Raw genomic sequence first — 23,578 nt, 5'->3', positions numbered from 1 at the left:
TTTCTCAGGCTGTAAAATTGGAAGAATAATAAAAGAATAATAGTCTGCTTACTTTCATGAGGGCTTAGGAACAGCATTCGTTTGTATTTCTGGAGCAGTCAGACATTATAGTGATAAGCACCACAGAAAAAGCCAAGAGAAAATTATCACTAAGGCAAGGTTGTGCCAAAATAGTTTACGTAAAAAGAAGAAATATTGAATAGCTGCCTCATTTCCTGAGAACCATCCATCCTGTGCCTGGAATGAAGCAGAGATCCTGTGGAGGCAAAAATGGTATGTGGTTAAACGCACACGATATTATAACAGATGCAGGAGAGGGTACAGCAAATGATGGTTTCACAGGGCCTTTCCATTTGTCCCTTAAGAGCTGTCACTCATGCAACCTCCAATGACTGTCTTTTCAGTATAGTTGAAAAGGCCACCAATTGAACAGCCGCGATGTATACAAACAATGTATTCTCACTGATCATACCATATGTTCAAATGAATCAAGAATTGCTATGCACAGTTCTACTCCTGCAAAGACTTATGTATGGGTTTAATTTTTCACCCTGTGAGCAGTCTCATTTGTTTCTGTACATAAAGATAAGTACATTCCAAGGCTTTTCAGGTTTTTAACGTGGTTAATATATTTGTTTTCATGACCCCTTTAGAGGTTGTATATTCTTCAGGTATTTTACAACTTTTTAAAAAAGTTTGTATTTTTATATAAATTACTACTGGCCATATTAAAGCTATGTTATTTACACTGACAGTAGACAAAACTTCAGATTTTAGTTCAAGTATAAATAGTGTGTACTTTTGTACAACAACTTGCGCATGAACAGTATGTGTCTTACAAAACTTTTACTAATAACAATGCAAAGCAGTCACCCTGATTTTGTACCTAATTTTACACCTAAATGTTTCTCCTCTAGATATCAGAAGATGTCAGTCTTCAAAAATAAAACAGACATAAATCATAACAATCTCATTCCTAACACAGTAGCTGAATTGCTACAAAAGTGTGCGTGAAATCTATTCCAGGTGAAGTCATTGACAAAACTCCCAGTATTTCTTTATATATATGCACTGTGGTTACTCAGTTCTAAGATGACATGTCCTCCTCCATTTAACACGGGGGTGGGGTCCCTCATCTTTGAATTGAGTATGAGGGCAGTGTGGGCGCAGGCAGCTGTTGTAGCTTTGGCTTTAGTACCTTCCCGGGATTGGGGCCGCAGCTGCGGCTGCTGCCTGCCCCACACTCCCTGCCACCTCTGCACCCCACCATCTCCACCCCTCTCCCTGCAGCCTCTTCTCTCCATTCCCCACTCTCCATGGAGCCACAGCTCCCTGCCTGCCCCTCTCCCTTCCCTGGCTACCCTTGCTCTGCACTGGCAGGCTCCATCCACATTGTAGCCTGGAGCACTGAGCACAGCCCTAGCACAGCTCCATAACAACAATGCACAGCTGCTACAGGTGCTGGGCTGGGGCTGTGCTCAGTGCCCAGGCTAGACAGAAGATGGAAGCTGCTTATATGGAGCAAGGGTGTGGGGAGCAGAGGCTGCAGAGAGAGGGGAGGGAGCACACGGAGGGGTGGGGGAGAGAGGAAGCAGAGGTGAAGGGGAAAATGGGGCCTGAGTCTGTGGGGCAGGGGGGGCAGGCAAGGAGCAGACTGCTTGACCTCCCCATTGCATCTGCCCCCCTGGGGAGGGATGAATTAAAGATGACCCTCCAAAAATTGGATTTTATACATGAGAAATTATAACAAATGTATACAGTTTCCATGTATAGTATCTAATTATTGTGGGGTCGTCTTAAATTCAGTCATCTTAATTTTGAGTAAATGCGGTATTTTAAAATATCAAACTTACAAGGATATTTTTTTTTTTTTATCAAACAGAGGAGTCTCTGCATAATCAAGTTCAATTTCTGTTTATCAGACCTGTTTCCCTATCTTGTCTGAAGACTAACTATCTAGCATTGTTTTGCACTTTCACCCTTAAACATCTTTATTCTGAATTTGGAAGTGAGGGAACTGAGTTTTTTTACAGACCTGTATAGGTCAGTATTGATTATGAGCTGAATATCATATGAATGAAAGTAGTAGCTTGGCTTTCAAAGAACCTTCTATAATAATTTCTTTTAAATAGATTCAGTTTCCAGATTATTGTTAGGAAGTGTACACTCCTAATAGGAAGTAGGGGAAGAAGAATTGAATCAGTTGGACCCTTTCCTTCACACATTCCATATTCAAATTACATATTCAGATTTTTACAGTCATGCTTTGCTGTTATAATGGTATAATGATGTAACTTAAATTAGTTGCAAGCAGTTGTCTCACAGGAAGAACTGAGATGAGGATGTTGTTGAACTATTTTTTTCTGTGACTGTTTTAAACACTAATGCTTGTTTAAAACCTGGATTTGCTTTTCAAAAGAACTTGCTGAAACTGGATCCAGGAGATAGGTATTTGACAGAACAGTGTTTGAACCATCCTTCATTTCAAACCCAGAGACTCTTGGATCGCTGTGGAAGTTCACCTTCACGGACAACTAAGAGAAAATCCTATCATGGGGAGAGCAACACATTGTCAAACAGGTAAAAGTAGTAAAAAGACCTTCACTATTAAAACGATCATCATTTCACTAATGAATAAGTTGCTTTCAGGTATAAATATGAAATCATCTTCAAGAAAAAAAAAAGTAACCACTCGATAATTTTGACCTTTTGGTACACATAATATATTTTATTCTTAGTTTAATATAGTAGCTAAAGCTAGTTTTTGTATGTGAGCTGTCTTCCCTCTCAGTTATAAAACATACTTCATCTGCAATCTCTTCAGTTCTTCACTAAGAATAGAGTTTGTCTGTAACTGGACCTTTCACCTTTGTGTACCCATGTACGTGGTACTGGGGAAAGGTTGGTAGCATTGCCTAGAATTAAGGTTGCCCAATACTCCCCATTGTAAGAACATGTTTTCTGTTACCTGCAACTTCTAAAATATTCACTCCAGCTTTTTTTCCATTCTGGGTTTCTATGTCCAGCTGAATTTTTCTGGGAAATTTTAGCTGAAGTCACTGCTGAAAATGAGGCAGAGAAAAAACATGGGTTTTGCCAGATGTTATAAACAAAGCTGTTGATACTTTATTTGACCTCTTCTAGGTTCCTTGTGGTTTGGGGCAGAACTTGAAATTTAGTATGAAGCATTTTGTATCAGGAATATGCCTGTCACTGTCCCCATACACATTATCCCAAAATGCAGGTTTCTGAACGATTACAGTTCACACATGCTTAGTTGAGATTTCTTACATTTCAGCAGCTGCTTTCCATGAAGATTGTTTGTACCGGTCATGCTGTAGGCTGAGCATAGCTTTCTTTGCAACTACAACTTTAGGCTGCTACTGCCAATTCTGCATCCCTGTACTGGAACTGAGGGCAGGGAGACTCTTGTGCTCTCAATGGCAGCTCTTGATAGGGACCAGGTAGCACTGAGGAGCAAGTCACGTGACTTGAACGTAGAGTAGACAAGAGCCAGACCTGTGGGAACAATGACTGTGGAAGCAGATTACGACAAGGTGCTGAGCCTGAAACTTGGGCAAAAAGACTGGGATAGGAATACAGGGAGGGAAATGGGATTTGATGACAGGCTGGGGATGGGCACTAGTTGGGCCGGGTGGTGTGGGGGAAGAGGACACAGAGCAAGAACCAAAGTAGTCCAGGGGAAGGGCAGGGACCAAGGAGCCTGGGACTGAAAAGCAAATGGGCTAGAAGCAAGAAGGCATGTGAGCGTACAAGGAAGATGAATCTTATGAAGATCTGAGGTGTAAAGAAGAACCAGACACAGCTGTTTTCAGTTTTAAGAAAAGATGTATGTATTTATATGAATGTCTTTGTAATGCAGAAAATGAAGGAGCAGTCACCAACAAAGTCACAGTATTTATGCTTAGGGTTTAATTCTGTTTTTCACTGCAAGTGAATCCTTCAATTTAGCATTTTCGTGTCTTGAAGATTTTTTTTAAGTTTCTTGTTAAAAAGTGCTTCATTTTTCTTTTTACAATCCATGTGATACTGGTAAATATTAAAAGCTTATCATTTATGTCCAATTTATTTTCATACAAGAGAAATGGAAAAAAAATCATTAACATCTTTAACTCTGTTTTGGAAGATACCAGAGAAAGCCTTAGGCATGTGAAATAAGAAATTAGGTGGACAGGTTTGTAACTCAGACCTCTTGACTGATGGGAATGGGAAAGTGAGGGTTACAGAAGGAAGTACCTATCCAGATGTGGCTCCAGTCCAAAACAGTCCTTGTTCTGATTAACACTAAAAATACCATGGGCCAGTGTCACGGATCCCCCCCCAGCGAGTGCTTGCTTGGGCCTCCCTGGCCTTACCTGGTTTCTCTGAATACTCTGCAAAAGCCAGCCCAGGCATGGCTTCTACAGTTCTGGCTCCTTCGGACTCTGAGGTCCCAGCCATTTGGTCTCTGATCCTTGCTGGTTACCTATGCTCCTCCTTCCAGGAGCTTCCTTTCAGTTCAGCTCCCAAGAGAGGGATTTTCCCTCTTCAAAGAGAGGGACAGCTCTTGTTGGTCTAAGAAAAGATATCTCTACCACAAGTCCTGATTGCCTTTTCCTTTAGACCAATATGACTACAGCCTGGATATCTCTTTGATAAAGGTATTTGTTGGAGTAAAGCCCACAAAGCAAGAAGTTTTCACCCCGGGTTAAGCAGTCCGCCTTTTCTCAGTCTAGCTTGCATAGCCCTGAGCCCCCTACATTTAGCTCAGCTGTTCTCTCTCCAGTCCACACAGTCCCAAGCCCCCTAAAGCAGCTTGGCTGTTTTCTCTTCAGTCCACAAAGAAAAGAGCCATTCCCTTTCCAGGCCCTGCAGCTTTCCAGCTGACACCGTCCTTCCCATTCAAGCTGCTTCCCTCCAGTGTTTGAAGCTTCTCTCCCTCTGCTTCCCTTGACACTTCCTGGGTGTCACCTCCAAAGGATGTTTCATCAGTCCTATCTTACTGAAGTGTCAGTAAGGCTGTTCAGTTCCTTGGTGTCTATCTTGGCTCTTCCAGCACCTAGGCAAGCCCTGTATGGGAGATGTGAATATACTGGATGGGTTCATTAGAATCCAAGTTAACTTCTTGTTTTGTTGAATCTACAGCTGGCAGCGAATGCATAGCTTTACTTTATGTTCCAAATATATTGAGGCCTGCCTAGCATGGCAGTGCTCTTACCCACACCTTTTGTTTGAGTCATATTATTTATGGTTGTATTTGGACAAACACAACACCATGTCTTAGTAAGGGCATTATTACTCTTTCTTCCCCTGTGTGCAAGCTAGTCAGGGGAACTAAAGTGTGCAGCATTGTTACAGCATGAACACATTTACTCCAGAAATATTACCTGTCACAGTAGGCATCTCCCTGTAGGAGTCCCTGAGAAGGTACAAAGAATTATAACTGCTCTCTTTTGATTTTACACTACCTGTAGTCGCATGTCTTTTGTCTTGCATGCCTTACAAAGTCCACAAAGAAGTGAAAAGCGCATCTATCTTTTTCCCTCTGTGGTTGGGGGCAGAAAAGTTCACCTGGAAATCTTCAGAGATCAGCAGGAGAGTTCTGTTATTCTTGCCCAGAAGAAGAGCTCCCCTTTTGCTGTATTAACTTATTTAATATAGTGCTAGCACGGTCCTAATATGTGACAATTCATCTTTATGTATTTGAATAAATACTTTAACTCTTCTGTGTACAATGTGCTTAAAACACTTAACATGCACATATATATATATATGTGGGAGTGGGTGTGTGTATACGTGTTAGAATACATACAGTTTAAAATGTCAGTATTATCATTCTGTGTGTGAATTAGAAGTGAAAATTTGGCAATCAGAACACAATATATTGTTTTGCCAAATATTACAGATTTATTAGTTTAAGTGTTTGGGACAGGGAAGGTCCAGACATGTAGTTTGTAGTACTACACTTAAGTTCTTTCTCAGTATTGAAAAAAGTACTTCATTTTGAAATCAGTGTATGCTATTGGAGTTAGGAATGTATTAATATATTCATATGTATGCTAATGCATTAATTATTCTTTATGTGTTTTAATGTAGAACTCAAGCCAGCAAAAGTGCTGCTTTGCAGTCGCATCACAGATCAAACAGCAAGGATATGCAGACTCTAGGGGTTGGACTACAAAGAGGAGAAGAGGTTCTACCAGCAAATGAAAGCTTCATAAATGGAAACCTCACGGGAGCTGCACACAGTCCAATGCATGCAAAAAAACAAAGCAACCCACCTGGATCTGGCAGCAAGGACCTAGCCAATAATAACATCCCACATCTTCTCAGTCCAAAGGAAGCAAAGACAAAAACAGAATTTGATTTTAATGTGGACCCAAAAGCTTCTGATGGTCCAGGTACAAAATACCTGAAGTCAAACGCCAGATCTCAACAGAATCGGCACTCTTTTATGGAAAGTTCTCAAAGCAAAACCGGCACGCTGCAACCAGGTGAAAAGCATAGTCGCCATAGCTATATTGATACTATTCCTCAGTCATCCAAGAGCCCCTCATATCGGACAAAGTCCAAGAGTCACGGGGTCCTGACAGACTCCAAATCTGTGGGTAATCTTTCTGAGGCCAGAGCTCAAATTGCAGAACCAAACAGCAGTCGGTATTTTCCATCAAGCTGCATGGACTTGAACTCTCCTACCAGCCCAACTCCTCCTCGCCACGGTGATAACAGAACTTTACTCAGCCCATCAGGGAGGAATAACCGAAGTGACAGTACCCTTGATTCACGAAGGCTGTCAACAAGACATTCCAAAACCATGGAGGAGTTGAAACTGCCAGATCATATGGATGGAAGCCATTCACATTCGTTATCTGCCCCACATGAATCTTTTTCATATGGTCTAGGTTACACTAGCCCCTTTTCCTCACAGCAGCGCCCTCATAGACACTCTATGTATGTGAGCCGGGACAGAGTGAGGTCAAAGGGCTCAGAGGGTGGCTTAAGCGTAGGGCAAGGGATGGCAGCCAGAGCAAACAGCCTGCAACTGTTATCTCCACAGGTGCAGCATAGGTCACTCACCAGATCTGTTGGCTCCTCACGTGAAGATTGTACAGAAGATACGAATAGGGTTAGTCTGAAATGTCATCTACTGCAAAAGATTTTATTTTCCTTTATGTATTTTCTTGCATGCCTCTGGAATCATGTTGGCTAAAGCAGCTTATAATTTTATATCTCCCTTCTATATTTATTTATTAAATTTGAGCCAACACAAATCACAGTTCAGTTTACTTATGGTGAAATACCTGCAGTGTGAGCACAGTCAAAATTGTATATCAAATTATGATTGGTAAGTGTTGCCAAACCATTGTTTATGTTATCTAATGTAACTTTTACTAGACTGTTTTAGGGTTTTTTGTTGTATCATTCTGATGTGAATACTAACCTTAACTCTTTTTGAAGTGGAGTGTTTCAGTCACTTAACTTACAGCAGTAGTTTGCTGATACAGGAACCATTTGAGATACTGCACTGTTTCTTTTTGCATGAGCTCTGGACAGACCAAACATATATACTGGCAATTGTGGCATTGTGCAAGTACAAAAAGGTAGCATGAAGACTTCACAGTCCCCTAAACCAGGGGGACTTTGCCAAAACCCATGGAAAATTATTCCAGAAAGAATCAAGAATAAAACTACCGGTGCAAGTTACACCAGGTTTAGTTTTGTCTGTGTCACTTCTAAGACAGTCATTACCTAACAGTAAATTATCTATTACAAGCTCCATCGTTGCCTACATGTAAAACCCCATTGTAGCTGCCTCCTGTTTGAACTATCCCAGAATAGCTGTACATCTGTCTATTCCTGATTCTAGTGAAATTTATATTGGCACACAAAACTGATACAAATCACCCTGTGGTATGTATGAGTCTGTCCACCAAGGCCTTAGGCTGCAGCCATGCAACAAAATTACTATAGAGAAATTTGTTCTAGATTTTACTCCGCAGTAAATTTACTCTAGTAGGGAGCAGACATGCAACCAAGCTCTCTGCTTAAAAGGAAACTGTAACAGTGTCTTGTCTACTAGGTGGTGAGGGATCATATTTGCATTAGATAAATGGCTACCAGAGATAAAATTGACAAGGGGAGGAAACATATGATACAGCAATCTGTAGTTATTCCTGACTTTTCGAGGGGTAGCTTTACGTTGCATTGGAGCAACACTGATGTATGTCTGTGTCATGTGATTGCTTCACTTTTGACCTGCAGTCAAATTATTTGAGAGGAAATATGGCAAGTGTTTGCATTTTTTGTGTAATAAGTATGCAGACCATGATAGAGTCTCTGTTGTAGGAAGTATTAATAAATATTGGCTTTTTGATGGTGACCCCTGCCACCAGTCTAGGCTGGATTAAGTAAGGGCCCCTTTACACGGTAATTTTGGGCAGCTCCTGGAGCTCTTAACCCCTGGATTGTCCGCACATTAACACCTTAAAGTGGTTTTAAGCACTCATACGGCTCAAAATTATGCAACTCCAGGGCAGCCTTAATTCTGATCCGCACTGCCCAGTTTATGTAGGCCCTTACATAGTCTGTACAGAGCCAACTTCTCTTTCTGTGGCCAGATATTTTGATTTGAGTATTAATGTGCCAAATTCTGTCCTGGTTTGCATTTTTATGAAGCCTTAGTGAATTCACTGATGTTGCATATGTGACAAATAAACACAAAATCTGCCTCCAAATGTTTAAAATACCAATAATCTTTCTGCAAATTTGGATAGTAACTTACGGCAAAAAGAAATGCCTAAGTGAGCATTTCACATAAATACATACAAATATATGCAGTGAAGTGAATTCTAAGATAAGAGCAATTTGCTGAAAAATTGGAAAGGGTTCAGAGAAGAGCTACAAGAATAGGTCAGGAAAACATTGTGAGCTACTAAAGCTCAATCTAATTAATCAGTTTATTCTAGAAAAGAATAAGAGGTGACTGACTGTCTACAAGTATCATAGGGAAGAGATTTTTGTTAGTAAATGGGTCTTTAATCCCGTGCTTGGGAACTGAAGCTAGATAAGTTCAGACTAGAAATAAGACAGTTTTTTAATGCTGAAAGTAATTAACCAATGGAACAACGTACTATTACCTAAAGACATGTTGTATTTTCCATCACTTGAAGCTTTCTATCAGAATTGGATACCTGTATTTAAAAGTTATTCTAGAACTCAAGTAAAATGTACAGCTTTGATGTAGAAATCACTGGGGTGAGGTGCTGTTGTCTACATTTGTTGGGTGGACAGATTAGATGATTGTGTCTAGTGGTAAACCTGTTGGTTTTAGGTATAAAACTAGGGAACATCTGTAAGAGGAAGAAGGTCTTCTGTAGCCTATTGAATGATATGGGATCAGATAAACCTTGTTCTATATCTGCATGAAAATTCTACTGCTTGATGAAATTGCTGATTATTTTAATTTTACCACTGCCATCCCTAACCATCTTCATAACCCTAATTTTTATGAGAAGAGAGTAAAATGTAATAATTGATCTCTTAACCACAGTTATTTTTAACAGATTGTATTATACAATCAAGCATTAGTAAGCTATTTTGAGATTTATTGGGTTTGCCTGATTATTCCAAGCTGTGGCTAATTTCCTATTTTGCAGTATCTAATAATAAGCTGCGTCCAGATGAGCGTGGCCCTGCAGTATATGGCACTGCAGACATGTCTGCGGTGCCACATACTACACATTCAACTGTTCTCTGCACTACAAGGTAGCACCGCTGGGGGGGGTTGGCCCTGGGAAACCCCAGGGGTCAAAAAAACCACGCCCCAAAAAGGTGGAGCGGTGAACACCGGGCACAAACTGGCTGCCAGTCAGGCTCCAAGTTGCAGGATCACCACTGCTGCAGCCCCGGGACCCCAGGTAAGGATGCTAGGGCCAGCCCAGTACCCTACCTGGGGTAACCTGCCATGGGCCAGAGGGCACATGGCACAGGTATTTACTGGGGACAAGTAGCAGTGGCACAAGATGTGGCGCTGCTTCTTGTCCCCGGGGAAACAAACATCCATACTCATGTGGATGCAGCCACAGAGTTTTAGAGCAATATTCAGTAGGCTTTTACAAACGTGTAATGCTTTATTCTCTCAGACCCCTTTTCAGACCGATATTGAGGTAAGCTGTGGGATTCTAACTTTTCCTATGTAGAAGGAAAAAGGGGTCACTATTCCTCTTCAGCATCCTTCTGTTTCCCCCTCAGCAAGATACTGGCTGCTTCCATCCTGTGATGTTTCCTGGCCAACTGCCTTTTTCACCATTTGGCTGATAAACAAGGAGCCATCAATTAGGCCTCCTTGTCTTCTGTCTGCAGGTTAAGTGTTTCCATGTTCCTGGAGATGTCAAATCTCGCAGAGTGCTGATGCACTTTGTTCTAAAATAATACAACCCTTTTTCTAAAAAGCACATCAGTAGAAGTTTTGTGCACCTATACATATCCCCAGATGTGAGTGAATGCTGTCATCATTAGCAAGAGCCCATAAAACACCCTTCTGTCATAGATTTCATAAGGCTTAACAACTACAATCTATTTTATAGGGAAATTAATGTTTAAAATGACCCTGCAGTAGATACAAACTAAGCTCTCTTTCCTGTCATGTGCACTGATTCCCATCTGTCATTTCAGTCAAAATTTTTTTGTCTAGACTCATGCAGTCAGCATTGAGTTACTAAAGAAAGTTGTAACATACCACTCAAAGACAGTGTGGTTTCTCATGCTGGCTTTTCTTTTTTATTTTGCAGTTTATTAGTATTTTTTGCATTGGAGTTTCATGTAATGAATGTTAATTTAATATGTAATGTCTTTCATGTTATGTGGAGACATACTGAGTCCAATTATCAGATCACTCATTGTCTTTTGACAGCCAATAGACAAGCTTACATGTAGTTAGGAAAAATAATGATGAGTCTTCCATTTCTCTAGAATTAGTTCCTTTTGGCTTGGTTATAAAAATGCCTGTTAGAGTTAGTAGTGTCTAGCTCAATGCTTTTATCCCTTAAGCTCAACATTTTTCAAACCTGAGATTCTCCGGTGAAGCTGGAGAAATGGTAAATGCATATTTTAGCAAAGTAAAGGTGAAAAGAAGTGAAAGTGGCCTGATTTTTAGAGTTGTTCAGCACTTACAGATCCCACCAAAGTTCACTGTAGTCAACGTTACTGTCGCATTTCAAAATCCAATAACTTGTACTTAGCTTATCTAATGTGGATTTAGAAGCTTAATTGGCCCCATGGACTTTAGGTTGTTAGTCTAAAGCATCCCCTTTTGTGCTTTTTTTTCTCCCCTGATGTAGAAGCACATTATAGATGAAACAAAAGAGGATCTGTAAACTCTTAGGGCCAAACTCCAAAATGCACTTCACCACCTGACTTCCATCCAAGGAGCATACTGATCACCACCTACCCACTTAAGCTTTTTAGAGGCTAGAAGTACCTGTGTTTTTGCTAGAAAGTGTACATAGGTATCTAAAACTCTGCTTCTGTTCATGCACGGAGCAGCAGTATTGTGGCTGAGCTGAGCATTTTGATACCTGCTTCCATCAAAACCATTTAAGACTCACAAAGCAGTTGTCCCCATGCCTAAATCCTCAAGGGAGCTGCTCTGAGGCATGTTCAGAACATGTCTAGCCCACTCCAACAGCACTGAGATCTACACAGCAGAACAGGCATGGCCAGTTTCATTCTAAACCAGTGATTCTCAGCCGAGGTGCTGCGTCACCCTGGGGTCCTTTTATGGGTGCTGTGGATCAATATACAACGTTAGCACTGTTAACTGTACAGACACAATGCACAAGAGAAATCTAGGAATTCCAAATAGGAATTTGTAGTGTTAAAAACCATCTGAGCTGTTGTAACCTTTCTAAGTCCTTTGCAACAAAATAATTGCTCTGTTGTTTTTCTGTAGTCAGAAAGCAGGTGAAAGCTAAGAGCTGGCATTTTCCAGTGGATTCTTTGAGTCTGACAAGGTTGAGAACCACTGTGCTAAAGCGTTCTTTAGATGGCATAGGTGTTGGTGGCACTCCTCACATTGTACAGAATAGTCTCCAGCACTTGTCCTGGAGGGAGGAACCTGGGTTCTCAGATCTTTTCAACCTGACGAGATTCAAACCCACTTCACAGATTTCATAGACATTAGGGCTAGAAGGGACCTCGGGAGATCATCGAGTCCAGCCCCCTGCCCAAAGGGCAGGAAGTCAGCTGGGGTCATAGGATCCCAGCAAGATAAGCATCCAGTTTACTCTTGAAGGTGTTCATTGTAGGTGCTTGAACCACCTCCGCTGGCAGACTGTTCCAGACCTTGGGGGCTTGGACAGTAAAGAAATTCTTCCTTATGTCCAGCCTGAAACGGTCTTGCAGGAGTTTGTGACCGTTCGACCTCGTCATCCCTTAGGGCGCTCTGGTGAACAAACGTTCCCCCAGATCCTGGTGGTCACCCCTGATAAACTTACAGGTGGCCATCAGATCACCCCTGAGCCTGCGCTTTTCCAGGCTAAAGAGTCCCATGGCTCTCAGCCTGTCATTGTAAGATCTGTTTTCCTGACCTCTGATCATGCGCGTGGCTCTCCTCTGGACTCTCTCAAGCTTCTCCACATCCTTTTTGAATTGTGGAGCCCAAAACTGGATGCAGTACTCCAGCTGCGGCCTCACCAAGGCCGAGTACAAGGGGAGAATGACGTCCCGGGATTTGCTCGAGAAGCATCTATGGATGCACGCCAGCATTTTGGTCGCTTTACTAGCCGCGGTATCGCATTGGAGGCTCATGTTCATCTTGTGGTCAATGATGACCCCCAAGTCTTTTTCTTCTGTAGTGCTAACCAACGTAGCACTGCCGAGCCTATAAGGGTGCTGCAGGTTTTTCCTCCCAAGGTGGAGAACCTTGCATTTTTCGGTGTTAAACACCATGAGGTTCTCGTCTGCCCATTTGCTGAGCTTGTCCAGGTCAGCCTGGATCACCCGCCTATCTTCTGGCGTGGATGCTTTGCCCCAAAGTTTGGTGTCATCGGCGAACTTGGCCAGTCCACTCCTAACTCCAGTGTCCACATCATTAATGAAGATGTTGAACAGTATGGGTCCCAGGACAGAGCCTTGAGGGACCCCACTGGTCACAGGGCACCATGATGAGTGACTGCCATCAATCACAACCCAATTTCCCAGCCAGCGGATCGTGGTGGAGCCAAGGCCACAACTGGGCAGTTTGGCCAAGAGGTGATCATGGGATACCAGATCAAAAGCTTTTTTGAAGTCAAGATATATGACATCAATCTCTTCTCCCTTGTCCAGGTGATAGGTCACCTGGTCATAGAAGGAAATGAGATCGGTCAAACAAGACCTACCCACAACAAACCTGTGCTGGCTATCCCTTAGAATGTTAGCCTGGGCCAGTCCCTCAAGGATGGCCTCCTTAATAAACTTTTCTAAGATCTTCCCCAGGATAGAAGTCAGGCTAATGGGCCTGTAGTTAGCCGGATCCACTCTCCTCTCCTCTCTCAGGAGTGTGCCTTAATCACTCAACTGCCATAAGCTTGACTGTGACGGGGGAACTTTCCACCGTTCATGTTGAACCTGGACTACTGTTGTAGAAAGGCACACAAGGTCTTGGTAGCAGAGACAGACAGCAGCAAGAGGGAACGTGACTAACCATGACTTATCTGGGACCAGGGATTCCTTGCGGTGTGGTTAACATTCGGGGTGTGCAAAACAGACCCTATTTGATTAGGATTTGGCCCAAATTAGGGACAGTGATTTGATTTGGATCACTATCTCTGCTTCAATTTGGCCAAATCCGAATCTGAAGATTCGATGCTGATTCAGAGAATTAGTGATTTGGACACAGACACAGCTTTAAAAGTTTTTTCTACATACCTTGAGGTAGCAGGTGCAGCTTGTGATTGCTGCAATGCTGGGGTGCATGGAGCATCCCACAGGAGTGCAGGGGAGGCCTCCATGTGCTCAGTGGTGAACCTGGAAGTGGACCGGAAGTACTTCTGGTCCACTTTCAGGTCTGCTGGGGTGTGGGCTGAGGGCCCCCCTGTACCCCCCTGGCTTGGCAATCGACCACAGGGGGACCCCAGGTGCCCATGCCTCCAGACTTGGAGGCACCAGTCACGGAGCTGGAGGGGTGCAGGGGGGGCCCCCTGCACACTCCTCAGCAGACCTGGAAGTGGACTTCTGGTCCACTTCTAGGTCTGCTGCCAAGAGCGCTGAGGAGCCCCCCGCACTCCTTCGGGACGCTCCATCCGCCCTAGCATCACAGTACTTACAGGCCACTGCTACCTAGAGGTATGTAGAAAAAGCATTTAAAGTTATCTCTACGTTCAAATCTCTCTGAACCGATTCAGAGGGTTCAGATTTGATTCGGAGAGATAAAGGGTCCCCTGATTCTATTTGGATTCAGATTTGGCCACCAGATTGGGCCAAATCTCTGCCAAAGCAAATTGGAGACCAAAGCTTCGCACAGCCCTACTTAACATACCATTTAACCACTTTAAAAGGGGAGGGAGAGCTGCTTTTAGGGACCCTGCATCCCTATTAAGATGTAAATATTACATCTGCATGATCCTGTAGACATGGAAGTTAGCTAAATCAACCTAACTTTGATCCTGAAAGAAACAGGGTCAATGCTGCTACATTGTTATCATGAAGATATATATATTGTAACAGTTTATATTGGTATCCATTGATATTACTCTATAAAATATATAATACAATCAATACATCTTTCTACACCCTAAGATTCCAGTTCCTAGGCCAACCTTGTTTATGTATCTTGGTGACTGAGCGTAAACCCAGGTGTCCCACTTTCTGCAGGTGCTGGGTGGGCAGTGACACCACTGTCACTATCACTGTGTATATTAAAAGAAAGATATGAGTTGTTCATTCCCAGAGGAATGATTTAGATGTTAAAGCCTGGATGGGTCTGGGACCTATGAATCCCAGTCCCTGCACTCTCCTTTTATGCTGGATACATTCCTCTACTCAGGTGATGTTGGAAACTCTTCCAGAAAAATGAGTCTTGAAGTTAACACATCTTTGAGAAATGTTCATCAGTACACCCTCTGCAAATTATTGTTTCAAGTTATCAGTATGCTCAGGCAGGTGTCACACCATTGGTTATCCATGGCCATTTTCAATCTTTTCTTCATAACTGTATCAATTAGAAAGCTTTTTTTTCCAATGAAAGGTAACAGTCTAGTGTAATCATATGATGACACAACCAGAAAGCCTGCTTACATACTACAATGTTACGTTTTAATGTATACCTACTGACTAATAGCCAAGATAGCAAGGCTGATTGACGTGCAGAAACCCTTTTCTTCACCCTGTAACAAGTATTCATGTAATTCCATACAAAGAAACATGGGGAAGGGATGATAACCTTAACCAATCAAACTTAATCAAGAAAAACTTATTTGGTGATTTTTGCTTATCAGCATTCTTTCTCATCCTTGCATCATCTTGATTCATCGCTTTAATTAATTTGCGTCATATCAAACATCTGGAAATCCCAAATTGGTTTTCAGTTTAAACACATTTGTCTAAGTCTGTGCTTGCAATTTTTGTTTGTTGTACAAATATTTTAGGTGACAAATTGAGCTATGCTATTGATACTTCTTGCCTGCTTTGCACAATTTAAGATTTAATCCAGAGTGCAGGTTCAGCAAAATGCCTCTTATGAGCAGGTTGCCATAATGTTTGTTTCTCTTTATAATTCACAATGATCAATGAATTTAAAACTAACCATAAGAAGTTCAGAAATTCTCAATCTGGAGTGCCTTTTGATGGTTTTATAACTAATTACAGCACTGGACCTGGGATATAGAAAATTCAGGTTCAATCTGTGACTTTGCCACAGAGATGTTGGGTACCTATACACATGCTCAGGGGTAGGGAGGGGTCATTTTAATTAGAGCGGTTCCCTGACAGATGCTCTAATTAAACAGCTCACTGTTGCATGTATTAATCCCCCCTCCTTCAAATATTAAAATGGCCACAGAGGCACTTTAACTCATTGTATTCATTGAATGAGCTTTAGTTAAAGTGCCCCTATGACCATTTTAAAACACGGGGGCACTAAGTCAAGTCTGCTTTGACACGTTCTAATTAGAATGCGAATCAGCACCTCTATAAGCAGCCTTTGTGTGATGATGGGCAAGTCAATCACTTTGGTCCCTACACCTGATCAATTCAAGCACCTGACTACTTTTCAGCATGTGGTCAAAGCCTATTGAATGCCAAGTAAGAGCTTTCTTCAATGAAAATGTGTTTAAATACATGCTTGAAGTATTTTCTTGAATGGGGACCTCTTTGTTTCATTTCTCCATGTGTCAATAATAATACTCCCATTCTGTCATCTTGTTTATTTAGTTTTGTAAGATCTTTGGAGCAGGATTGCCTCTGGCTGCATTTATGCACATTGCCTAACACAATGGGACCATCCCCGCTGTTGGGACCATGTGTGTAAGAATCAATGTGTGATAATCATATAGCACTGCATACACCACAAATCACATATTTGCTTTTCTAAATTTGCTATTAGCAGAGTGACCAGATTCCACCAGAGATGAATCTGACAAGACCACCAGTTAAAGATGCCTCCAGAGATGTTACAACCTCATTTCATTCACGACAAAAGTCTGAGGTCTGAATTTCTTTCATGTCTATAACTATGCCTTTGTGGGAGATGTTCCTACAGCCATCATTGCCTTTCTATAATAAAAAAAAATTGAGTGATTTTTTTTGATTGCAGTGTTTTGGGATTCATATTTAGCACCTGTTAATAAAACAAGAGGTAAATTATGCCTGGATAACATTTTGTGAGGGGACGTGTCACTGAAGAACAGTATATGAGCCTGGTTTTCTTCTAGAATTTGAATAGTTCTTTTTTCTTTGGTTTAGGGTGGTACGTACCATGATCCACACTCAGAAGATGGAGCATCCACTAAAGAAAACAGAGTTCTATATAATGACCCTATTCCTAGAAGAGTTGGCAGCTTTTATAGAGGTAAGTTTGTGTCTTACAAAACTAAACTGTAATTTTCAACATACTGTAGACTAAGAGCAGTACAGATAAAAATGAGCAAAGCTAACAGCTACAAATTAAAAAGATTTACACTAAGCCACTACTAAATCCACAGAGCATAATGTGGCTTCCCTGGCTCATCTGTTTTTCTACAGGGCCTAAGACTGAATGCACTTCTTGGAGATTGCTAGCTTACACTGATTGATAGGTGACTGTCCACTTAGGACAGAAAAACATAACCAATTTAATTTGCATACAAAACTTTATTATGATATTTTGTCATTCATATTCTGATCAAGTTAGTGTTTAAAACTGTCTTGATGTTCAGAAAACAGTCTCCAACTCTGTATCAGGCACCCACTATTTTCCATTTGAAATGATAAGAATGTTCTATAATAAAAAAAGTGTTAATTTAAGATTGGTGATACGTGGGTTGGCATCTTGTTTTTCACCAACAGATACCTACATTCAAATCTGTTCTTCAGTTCATTAAAGGTTAAAATCCCTCATTTAAAAGTAAAGCATATGTATATAATCCTGGCCCCAAAATAAATCAGTGGATTGCAGAAGAGGTTGCTGTTATGTACCTGGTACCCTTATACAACCCATCTGAGGGCTCCATTTGAAATCCTGTGCTATCCCTATGGATACAGTTCAGACTGTTCAGGGTAAATAGATCAAAAAAGAAAGGAAACCAGCCACAGTCTTGAGCACTAAAAGCTCTGCAAGGGCCCTTACGTTTAAAGACTGGTGGTTAGGCCACAACCTTGAGGCCTCTAAGAAGCCCCAGTGAGCTTCTTTGATTATCAGTCACATAAGAAGCTTAAGTGGGGACACCCAGTCTCCTAATGATCCTATTTAAGTTAGTTGGATATAACCTTATTTACGCTTGTCAATCTGCCAACCCTGCTAATTAAGTTGGGGAGGTTTATAAGGGATGCTGCTAAGCCTCTTACAGTTTCTGCAGCCTGTGGGGCAGACAGTTAAACCTGCCAAGGCCAGCAGGGGACAGATGACTAACACTCTTAGAGACATCAAAGAGAAGTAGAAAGCCCCTCTGCTGTCTTGTCTTGTCTCCCCCTGCCTTCTTATGGCAGGTTTTTTTTGTGTGGGCAAAGCAAAGCTATGTTCTCTTTTACCAGTGTAGACACTTCCTCCCATTGACACTGAAAAGAGAGAGAAAATATTTCATTTAAAACTTGTCCCATTCTCAGTGCCCAGGCTGTTTTAGGAAAAAAACAAGTGTCAATGGTATATGGTAGCTCAGGAGACTGCCACTTTTTAAAATAACCTAATTGACAGACAGGTTCTCTGGTTAAATTGATGGTGGGAACATTTTTCTTTTTTCATGAATGAGCCGTATTAGGAATTAGTTAGTAATGTTAAGTATGTCTCTGCAGGCAAGAGGGCTAAATTCTGTATCTTAAAAAATTGGGAGAGAAGGAAAAAGAGGAAAAAAATGTAAATATCCAGAGGCCATCTGGAAATCCATTTTGCTTACTCTGGATCCAGCAACCATTCTAATGCTCAGATCTGACCTCATAATAACTTGAAAATTAGTTGTTAATCGGGTTCTGCGCATCAGTTTTACCACTTCACTTTCCTATTTCAAGTACACAGAAGCAGAGTTCTGCTTCCTGACCTCCTCAATCAGTTTCATCAATAATAGAAGTTCCTCTGCACATTTCCTTTGAATTTGGTAGGTTTAGGTAATCTGCCAGTATTGATTCCAGTATTCCTTGGTTTGCAGATATTAGAGCAAGAGAGTACAAAATTGGATTTAAAATGAAAACACGATAGCAGTGTTAACAATGAAGTGGCTAATGTCACACTATACTCATTATAGTCTCATTGTCTTCAGTGGAGTTGCACTATTTTTGTACTAGCTAACAATCTGTCTCAGTATCTTCTAGAATTTAAAAAACTGCATTTAAATTAATCCTAAAGCATTCCTATAATTCTCCACTCTTACTTCAAGCAAAACAGAGATACAAAGAGAAAGCTGTAGCCATACATCAAAGTAATTGCAAGTCCAGGATTAGAATGTAGTTCCCAAATTTAACAGCGCACACTGCCTCTGAAGTTATATCTGTAAAATGTAAAAATTTGAGTTTAAAAATCTGTTTTGTTTTATTATTTAATATGTTCAAGAGCTATCGTCATAAAAGATTCTTTAAAAAGATATGTTTGTTCAGGCATATAATAGCTATTTGAACCACATGAAAGTTGCTTGGGTAAAATTATTTTTGTACTGCCTCTGGAAGAATGCATCATTTGTTTATAATCTACTTTGTATACAGTTTTGATGGGTTAATAAAGTAATGTCTCATAACATTTTATATAGAAATGCTATGTTCTGTATTCTAGTGACAGTCATAATTTTAGGGGTATTGTATGTAAATTCACATATTAGCTATCTAAATCTTTTTCTTCTTTTTTGTGTACAAGTCAAGTACTTCAATTTCTAAACAGTATATAGGACCAGATTTTGATCCTGTTACTGAGTAGTATCTTGTTCCATAGATAGTGCAAAAAGGGGCAAGTCATGAGATAAAATATTTCTCTGGTAAGCATGATAAGCATGAGTAAAGATGGTAAAGGACTATAAAAAACATAGAGTAGCTAAAAGACCTGCAAGGAAAGAGCAAATTATAACATTACGGTTCTTGAATGACAGTGGCATTCCAACTTTTCTTCCACTGGACTTTCTTCCATTACATTTTTTAAAAATATAATTGATAGTTGGGGGCATTTTTGTATTTTGAGACCATTCCTGTTAGTGTTTTGACAGTACTATCTGAAGTATCTTGCGCACACCGCACTACAAAGAGCAGGTATAAAATGTAACTGCCTCTTCATCCTGTTTTGCTGAAGAAATAGGGAAGTAGCCATAAAAATATATGGCTTTGACAGATATGGATACAAATATTTTGGTATTTCTCTGTTCAGTTCCATCTCCGCGTCCAGAGGGTACATTCCTTGAAAATAATGCGTCAAACAGAGCCCCTGCAATACCATCAGACAGCGGTACCGTGACAAACCACTCAAAGAGACAAACCACCTTTGATACGTGGTGAGTTGTTGCTTGTACAGTCTGACATGCCATGGTGAGTGAAAGGCCTTTTTATTAGGCTTCTCTTTCTTTAAGAAAATGCAGTGTAATCACCTTGTTAATAAATGTTCTTGTCATCTACACAATCTAATTTGTTCCCTTTGCCAGCATTGAAACAACATTGCATGACACCTCTCTGGGTCCTCAGGAAAGGACTCCTGACGCTATCCCTGTGAACATGTTTTTTACAAAGTAACTCAATTTTTATATTTTTGTGCATTTGTCTGGGTTTTTATTTCCAACAAGCAACATTTGTGATTAAAGCTGTTAGAATATAAGTATACGTAGTATAGCATGCAAAACCATTATCTTATTTTGTGGAGTCCAGAAGTATCTAGCATCAGATAATGGAAAAATGACTGAAATTAATGTTATCATATGTAATTGATGACCTTGTTAATAAAGAGTATGGTAATTGCCTTACTTTTGCTCATGTATCACAGAGCTACAATAACTAACACTGCAGAAAGTAACTGGATTATTCTACAGGAGAACAGACCAAACAGTTTGGTACCTGTGTATAGTGATTAAAAAAGCAAGGCTAAAAAGAAGGATCACCTGACAGCATCATATAATATTAAAGCAATGTTCTACATTAACTCCAATATTTAGCAGTAGTACATGCATAGCTTTGCAGTACTTGAAAGGAAAATCTTAATTTTATCACTGAGAATAATTTAGCTCTAAGATTCTTATCATTCTGCTTTATGCATTACGGCAATGAAAACTGAATGAAAATAAGCATTATAGTTAGATTCTATGAATTATGATGAGTCAATTACATTTTATATCATTTTCTGATGTTCTGCTATCTGAAGAAGAGCTTAGAATACTTGGTAACTTATACTGTGACTTACCATTACATTGGTATGAGGTGTTGGTCCCCTCTAGTGAACCCCTGGAAAACACCATAGCATCCAAACCAAAATATTTTGTGGGAATTCAGTGCTTTCAACTACATGTTTATTAGTAAAAGATTTCCAGCCCAGGATTTTTCTGGGCAAAACTAACAGATAATAGCAAATAGCCTGGAGTTCAGGGCACTTACCTGAACTTTGGGAAATCCAGGTGTAAGTCCCTATTCTGTCTGATTCAGAGCAGGAACTGGTGCCTTGGTTATTGCCTTATTGGGTCTCTCTCTCAACTCCTACCCCTACTACCCCTCTGGCAGCTATTCCACTGTATAAATAATTATTGGGCCAGAAGGAAAGAATGACCATAGCACAGTGGTTAGGGCATTTGCCTGTGATATGAGATACCCAGATTTAAGCTTCTGCTCCAGTTCATGTTTTAATATTTTATACAGAGTGGATCAGCACCTGCAAAAGAGACTGAAAAACAGCCATGTCATTGTAACCAGTTATGAGATAAGGGAGAATGGCAGTGGCCTAAAGCACCAATTCTGCTCCCCTGATATTTGTTCCTAAGCTTTCCCTACTTCCCTGTCTCCCTCCTGTTCTTGCCAACATTTTCAGGAAAAAAAATTGGAAAGGGCCTGGTTTCCTCCCGTTACACTACATTTTTGAAATTTGGAAAAGTTTGTTTTGCAGCATAGAAAACTGTCTCCTGCCCATCTCCAGTCATGTGAATTGTCTTAGCAATGGCTTGGTAACATTGCAAAATTGTAGCGTGCACAACTGCAGCTTAATCAGGTTTTCTTCCACTGCTATAGAGGGTCTCTTTCTCTACGTAAATTTCTCTGCATAACTTTTCATGGGAAAAATTGTGCAGTTCATGAAAATGTTAATCATTCTGCTTTAATGGAACATGACTTTGTTTACATAGCTTTCTTGATGGAGTAAATATTTAATGTTCTGCTCACATGCATAATTGGTATGTCACCTGGTTTGGAACTGCTGTAAAATGTTTTGCTTCTTCCTCACCTTATTGTTTTTTGTTGCCTCTTTCTTCTGTCAAGGAATTTGCAAATGTTTGTTTGACTTTAATTGTCACTGACGATCCGTTGTCCTTGTGTGCATCTCTCCAGCCTGTCCTCGCTGTCCTGCCTCTTTAAAATAAAGACGTTATGCTGCTCAACTTGTCTATTGTCATTAGGATTTACTCTTAAATGACTAGATTATCTCTGCATTCAGGCAGCCTGATTTGTACTTTTTCTGTTTACCAGTCACTGTACATTGCTCTAAATTCTTGGGTTTTTCTAATATCCTCAGACTTTTATCCTTCAGTTTCCTCCTCCAGTTATAAAAGTAGGTATTTTGACCTATTTCACCCAGTCCTGTGGGAATGAGAATGCTAAACTTTTTTTTTAAATCTTGAAAGGTGTTTCTCTCTGCTCATAGTTGCCCTGCTCTGAGACAGACCCACATTAGGCAGGTAATAAGCAAGTTTCCCTCTGTGTCTCCATTTGTGTACCACAGTTTTGGCCTGAATTACTCCTACACAGCTATGGTCCTAAGTATCTCTTAAGTGAGGGCATCAGATTATACTGAATTGTCCTCTAGCAGTTAGAAGTATCTGCAGTGGCAAGGTAATATATGTTTGGGGTCTTGTGAGGAACTTCAATTAGTGATATCTTCATGTCCATTTAAATGCTTATCCTGCTCACAGAAGATTTGTGTCCCTATACCAAATGTCTAGTCACATCTGCTCTATTCTTTGCTATACTTTTTTTGCAAAAATAGATATATACCGTGGGTTGTTTTTTGCACATCAAAGAATTCAGACCAGGATTGTAGGGTCAGAGGCTTATTGACATCTGCCATGAGTTTCATAGACCCAGAGGCTCTTGGCAATACTGAAGTGAGTGTAGACTTACCCAAACTAGCTTTAAATTAGCCAAGAGATATCTAGGTAGTGGTCTAGCTGCAAGGGAGCTCAGTTCAGGTTACAAACCCTGCCTAGGAAGCAGAGTAAATATCAGCAGTTAGCTTGCATGCAGCCCTGTGCTGCTTCAGCTAGACTTACCAATAGCCAAGCCAGCATGTGGGTATCTACACCAGGAGCTGGCAACTTTGTCAAGCCACAAGCTGGAACAACCTGACTCCAGTCCAACACAGGCTCAGTGACTTCAGCAGCACATTACCAGCAGGAGAGCCTTTCCTACACCTACACCAAGGCCAGGCAGCTAAGAGCTATGCCTGCACTAGTGCCACTTCTCCCTTTTCGCCCCAGCTGGGATGTGAATAGAGCTTCCAGCCAGAGGCCAAGTGCACTAGGGCCAGACAGCTAGGAGCAATATCCATACTGCTGCCACTTCTCTCTACCTCTTTGTTATCCAGCTGCAGCATGGGTGCAGTTAGAAGCAACCCATACCCAGCACAGGTCTCCAGCAGCTGGAAGCTGCACCTGTGCTGCAGCCTTGAGTAGGGGTAGGTTGGGTGGAGGGATGGGAAGAAGTGGCAACAACACAGGCACTACTTCCAGCTTGTAGGCTTGGGCAC

At 41.0% G+C, this 23,578-nt stretch overlaps 1 protein-coding gene across 5 annotated transcripts in view; it reads left to right on the top strand.

Moving 5' to 3' along the window:
* CDKL5 (cyclin dependent kinase like 5) overlaps positions 1-23,578 on the top strand; it is a 236,531-nt gene that overhangs the window by 188,098 nt on the left and 24,855 nt on the right. For 3 of the 5 annotated variants that reach the window (XM_090062820.1, XM_090062782.1, XM_090062800.1), the window contains 5 exons: positions 2,420-2,580; positions 6,097-7,126; positions 16,583-16,684; positions 16,942-17,047; positions 20,015-20,138. In XM_090062820.1, coding sequence (XP_089918946.1) covers positions 2,420-2,580; positions 6,097-7,126; positions 16,583-16,684; positions 16,942-17,047; positions 20,015-20,138 — 1,523 coding nt within the window. The remainder of the gene's footprint in view (positions 1-2,419; positions 2,581-6,096; positions 7,127-16,582; positions 16,685-16,941; positions 17,048-20,014; positions 20,139-23,578) is intronic. The other 2 variants (XM_090062792.1, XM_090062810.1) reach the window with 2 other exon arrangements.

This window comes from Crocodylus siamensis, chromosome 1, assembly GCF_052110815.1.
Source record: "Crocodylus siamensis isolate JL-2025a chromosome 1, ASM5211081v1, whole genome shotgun sequence".
NCBI lineage: Eukaryota > Metazoa > Chordata > Crocodylia > Crocodylidae > Crocodylus > Crocodylus siamensis.
This window is presented reverse-complemented; position numbering and strand designations above follow the sequence as displayed.